Raw genomic sequence first — 6,000 nt, forward strand, 5'->3', positions numbered from 1 at the left:
GTACAGTAGATACCAGGCACACTTATTGTATGTTACCTTGCTGGGAGAGTATTGTGCCTTGTATTAGGTCAATATTGATACATCTACATCCCTATGAAGCACTAGGAAGGAAACAGTTCTTTCATCATAAACAACAGATGGACACCTAACCTTGGCGGAAATGAATAATGGACGTGGTCTTTTTATCAGTTTTTCAGTTTTAACCTGACCTGCTTATGCACTATACAAGATGCCTTGTACCTTTGGCACACACTCACTTTTGTTAGAGGATTAATTGCACATTCCCAAGTTACATACCACAGGCTTGAGTCCTTTGATCTCACATTACATTTTGTTTAAACCTTATCTATGATATGCTTATTGCTCAGTTACTTCACTTGACAAAGTTTTCAGTAAGAAGGAAATTAGTGGTGTAGGTTTAGTCATGAACCTGAAACTTTGTGACATTCAGTTATTTCATGGATGATGTGCTTTGTATACAGTTGCTGAAGAAATGATGGCATAAATGAATTTTAGAGCAATGCAATAATGGGTTTAATTCATTCAATGTAGGACTTATGTGGGAAGATTTTATGATGAATGTCAAATCAATTTGTGCTCAGAAAAAGCATAAAGCTTCTCGCTCTTAAGACAGTGGGAAAACTTTGACATTGGTTTGAGCTGGTTAATCTGACATTTAGAATATGAGGAAGCTGTTTTTATATTCTTTTGATGACAGATTAGAATATGGTTTTAATTTTAGCAATCCTTCTCCCATAGAATGCATACTTTCATATAACTATGTGCCTCTTTTCAACTTTATAATCAGGTCAACCTCTGTAATAGCATAATCTTTTCACCTTCATATGGGGTATATTTTCAAGACTAGCCTTTTGGTGAGTAAAGAGAATCTGTTAGGGTATGCATACCCAATTGTGGTGGATTTGGAAGGTCCATCTTAGGACTAATATCTGAGGCTTTACTGCTGCATCGATCCTTGTGTTTGCAAGCAATAGAATCTCTTAATGAATTCCTAGACCATAACGATATACTAGAATCTCTAGGCTTTCTTATTCACCATGTTACCTCATACATTACTGAAATGGTAGCAGATTATGACAAATCATGTATCCCCATCTTCTAATGAAATACTTTTGCCTGTATCACACTGCACAATATTCCCAACAAGTATACAAACACAGACACCTCCCCCTATCTGTCTCTCTTTGATTTGCAAAAAGACAACAGGCATATTGGAAAGGAAAGCCACTGACAAAGCCTTCCACATCATATATATATATATATATATATATATTTTAAACTATTGACTTTTTAGAGAAGAGGCCCCTGTTTTCACCATATAAACTATTCTAGTATCAGTAGTGTTGGGAGAATCAGACTGGATAGAAAAGTGAATTTGGTTCAGTCTGGATATCCTGGAGCCTTCAAATTATATCATATGGGCACCTGTGTCCTCCATCTATGTCTCCAAATAGAAAATGCAGTCACTCTCACAATCAACCAAATTACTCCATCACCTCTAACAGCAATAATATCTAACATCTGTTCTTTTCTCATCAATTTGATGCCAACTATGTGCTCTGATTTTATGAGGATCAAGTCACTGGTTTTTACCCATTAGTATTTAATACCATAAATATAGAATTTGTATTTCAAAAAATTCAGTGATTGTCAATCTCTGCTTCAACGAAGGCATGAATCTAAGCATGAAACATCATCCTTCAATTGGAAACTATTAGAATGTAAACAGAGATGCACATATATATTCATGTTGTATAGGCATAGCACATGTTATTCTCTAAATTGTACTTGTGGCCTGATCCATGCAAGTCTAGAGTATAAATATGTATTTTGTAGCTAAAATAGTATTAACATTACAATAGAATTATAAATAAATCACAAAATTCATACCAGTTATTGCTGCTATTGTTTCTAATGGCATTTTTCCATAAACAAGGTTGTAGGTTAATATTTTAAAAAACATAAGTGATGACTTTCACAGAATTGCTTCCTTTTATAATTATCTCATGAATATAGGGACCCAATTAGATACCAAAAAATTGAGAGAGAGAAAATGAAGGAAGAAAGGAAGAGGAGGAAGGCAGAAAATATAGAATAATTCTCTTTTGTATATGCCAAGAGCTAGATTTGAACCCTAAACCAACAGTTATCTTGCCTTCCAAAAGTTTCAATGTCCTTTCCTCAGTTCATTTTAACCTATAAGTTAGTTTTCTCACACCAAATGCTACTAGTAAGTTGCAGGTTGGCGTGAATCCTCACATCACATCATTTAATCCTGCAAGGCTGAGTTTTTGCACATGGTACTTCTTTTGAATCCAGTAGGCAGGGAGTGATGGTATGGGGGTACCAGTGGCATTCCTGGAGTGAGTGCAAATGCCAGCTTGACTTTGGTGTGTAAGACCACTGAGGCGCAAACCTTTTGTCGATCTGGGACAATCTTCAGTGAATGGCATCATCATTCTCAAAGCTGATAGCTTTAACACTGAATGCTTATATCCTTGCAATGCAATGGTAACCATTATATTTTAATCTCACTTTTAAATGTTTTCTAAGAAATCCCAAACCAATCTGTATGCAAACCAGTGACATCTAAGTAATAAGCCCTTTATCTAGGAGTTTTATCTTCACATTTTTAGCTGAATTGTGATCTATATCACAAACTAAATAATGAACTTTTTAAATAGTATCTTTAAAAGGATTCCCAAATAATCCATCACTCACATATATCTCTAAAAAGAGAAAATGCCTCTTTCTTTCTTACCTCTCAATGACAATGCATTATAAGGTACTTTAAGCTTATAGCTGGTTGGTTCAATGTACTCATACTATGATGTTAATGAGACCAAGGTCATGGAAGCCAGTTAGCTTTGCTGTGTGCTGACCCCAGACTACCGGGAGTCAGTCAAGAGTCACCAGCACGTATGGAAAAGGTGCCATAGCAAAATGTCAGCACTTCTCAAAGTCCACCCTCCTATGAGACAGTCAGGATGTGTTCCTTTCACATCATCATTAGGGAAGAAATGAGTAGTAGTTTGGGAGACTCCCACATTTACCTCTGAACAAAGCAGGCCAGATATTTAGGCATTAACTTTGCATCATAATCCCCCATCATACCATTGATTTGCTGTGTAACCTTCTTCACTAAGGCAGAGATAATGGGAAAGAATGAAACGGGCTTACTTCTGGGGTTGTTGTGTAAATCAGCAAATTAAGAAGTATAAAGTGTTAGAGTTTATGTATGTGCTGGTGGTTGTCATTATTTTTATGTACCTAGTCTTATTCTAAATAGAGAATCTAAGTATATTATGCTTTTGTCAGAAAGGGATTTGCACCCACATTAATTGCATTTAAGCTGAACATAAAACAGGTGACAATAACATAGTAGTGATCATCTCAATGCAGAGCTGTAAACCTTTTTCCTATTAAAGCTAAAACTATTTCCAGCAACTTTCAATGCTTTAAAATGTACCTTTTCAAGCTTTGTGCCAACAGTTATCTCTACAGTGATTATTCTTACTGTGACGGGTGAGGGGACTGGGACCAATTCATTATTCATTTCACATAATGACTATATAATGTATTGAATTTGTTTACATCATGCAATCAGGCAAAGACTTGATAGCTGGTTTGATTGCCACATATTGCAATCATTGCAAAAAATAAAAATAAAACCCGTTTTTGTTCTGCCCACACTGGTGTCCTCTAGAGGTAGCCAACATACAGATTGAAAACTCATGGGGAGTTTAAGTGCTTTCCAACAAAAGGCACTGTACATAGATCCTTTCAATTTAACATCTTTACCAAGGAATTTTGTTGTCACCAGCTATTTCAAAGGGGATTGTACTTGAGGAAATCCTTGCGTTTCTTTTATCATTCTGACTTCACTTACCAAGGAAAGTCATTTAGTGCTGATTGCAGAACTCTTGAACTCAGCCTGGCAGCTGCAGCGTGAACTCCTCAGATCTGGGTTCCTTGTTACTTATTTACATATTCATTTGAAGTGATTTTTCAGGACTATTTGAAACCCTCTTTTGACCTGACATCCGGTAATAGCTGAGATCTAAAGCTCACCATGTTTTTGGTTCTTTTCCTCTTTCTGTTACAGATAACAGACGAGTACCTTTGGAAAGGTCACGCTCTCGCCACAATGGAGCTATCTCATCTAAGTGATTCCTGATGCCAAAGAATATAAAAATATTTAAGTAAACAAAATCAAGCATTTTGAGAACAAAACATGCACTCAAGGGATGGAGAGGAAATAAGTGCATTTCTGCAAAGATCAAGCTAAGCCGGATGAAACAGCCTGCATTTGTAAAGCTATTGCAAGACTCCTCCCACAATTCTACTAATATGAACACAATTACCAGGATTATAAAATGTGTGCTCCATTTTAATGTAAAAGTGCATATTTTTTCTTATTGTGAGCGACCTGACGATAATGATGAAAAGTGTAAGAAATTGAAGAGCTCTAAGTCTTTCAAAAACATTCATTCTATCAGAAATTTACTGTTACTCAAATTTGAAGGCCACACCCCTAAAAAAGAAACAAGAAAAAGAATAGAATTATTCAGTGTCTTCTTGTGATTCCTGTTGAACAGAAAAGGAAAAGGCCAATGAAAATGTGTGTGTTAACTCTGTAAGAGAAGCCATTTTAGAATCTCAGAAAAAGTACTGCTTCACTGCCATCAAGTTATTTAGAATCTTATCTCAAGTCAGAGCTGATGGATTTTCATCTGCTTTGGCTGAAATTAAATTTATCATTAAGCTAGCATTTTCAGCATGATATTGCAGGCACTTATCATTGCTAAAAATAAACCAGTTTAACAGAAGCAGTTAGAGAAAGTGATCAAAACTTTATTGAAAGAAGTATTTTCTAATGATGCACATATATCTACTTTATAAAAATACTTTAAATGGCTATTTTTGAGGGGAAAAAACCCTCACATTTTAATGTTTATGCTAGGGATGAACCTGAAAATTCTATTATTTTTATTTAGATTTTTAAAGGTAAATATTGAGTCCTAATCTCTGTGGTTTATTTCTTATATTGCTTCTTTCTCCCATGACCCCCTTGACAGCAGGGAATAGAGTTCTAGAGGACCTGAGAAGAAAAAGATTTCTCTCTGCAGGAGGCAGCAGAAAAATAAAAGGTCAATTGTTTTATGTATTTCTACTTCCCTTTCCAACTCTGCCTCGGTGGTCTGAAGAAGAAAAAGAAATTATATGTATGTATGTGTACATATGTGTATATATTTATAGCTCCTGATACAATAATTCCACATCTCGGTGACTAAGTGAACTTCTCGGTCATCATCATACTTACTTACCTTATATTAACAAATTAAAATGATGCTGCCCTAAACAACTCTAGGAGAAAAATAGGCCCTACACTGTTCTTAAATCAATGAGGGAATAAGAGTTATACTTAACTTGTCTATTGTTTTCAAATATGCATTGAAATAATGTGGTATAACTTCTCTGGAGTGCAATTTTAAAACTAATCCATGCAGGTGATTGTGATTCTTGTAAAAGATTTCTTATATGTATATATCTTAGAGAATCTTATTTCTACTCCTCCAAAGCACATTCTAGACATTCAGAAAGAACAGACTGGCTTGGCAAGTCACCACTTGAGATAAAGTAAACAAGTGACCAATAGCTCACAGTCTCCTTTATATAGATGTATAATGACTCAAACTGCTGCCTTTTCCTCCAGTGCACTCTTACTTGGATATTATACTTTAAAAAGCTCTGAAGCTGCTACAATAGAGAAATCAAAAAGAATAATAGTATCTGAGATTTTACAGTTTTTTTTCTCATCTTAAGACACACATAGGCATACACAGACGATTTTAAGAGACATATCAATATCACTGTTTTTTAACAAAGATTTAGGTTCTACTAATTTATATATATACTTAATGTGTGTATTTTGGACTTCACAAAGTCTTTTCTGAAATATTCGTGGTATGGCTTTAG

General features: G+C 35.1%; 1 protein-coding gene across 2 annotated transcripts in view; it reads left to right on the plus strand.

Moving 5' to 3' along the window:
- DIAPH2 (diaphanous related formin 2) overlaps positions 1-4,484 on the plus strand; it is a 776,708-nt gene extending 772,224 nt beyond the window's left edge. For both annotated transcript variants that reach the window (XM_036226381.1, XM_036226382.1), the window contains one exon: positions 4,127-4,484. In XM_036226381.1, the coding sequence (XP_036082274.1) occupies positions 4,127-4,191 (65 nt within the window). In that variant the 3' untranslated portion in view covers positions 4,192-4,484. The remainder of the gene's footprint in view (positions 1-4,126) is intronic.
- The last annotated feature ends 1,516 nt before the right edge of the window (positions 4,485-6,000 follow it).

Source organism: Rousettus aegyptiacus, unplaced genomic scaffold (genome assembly GCF_014176215.1).
Source record: "Rousettus aegyptiacus isolate mRouAeg1 unplaced genomic scaffold, mRouAeg1.p scaffold_m13_p_9, whole genome shotgun sequence".
Lineage (NCBI taxonomy): Eukaryota > Metazoa > Chordata > Mammalia > Chiroptera > Pteropodidae > Rousettus > Rousettus aegyptiacus.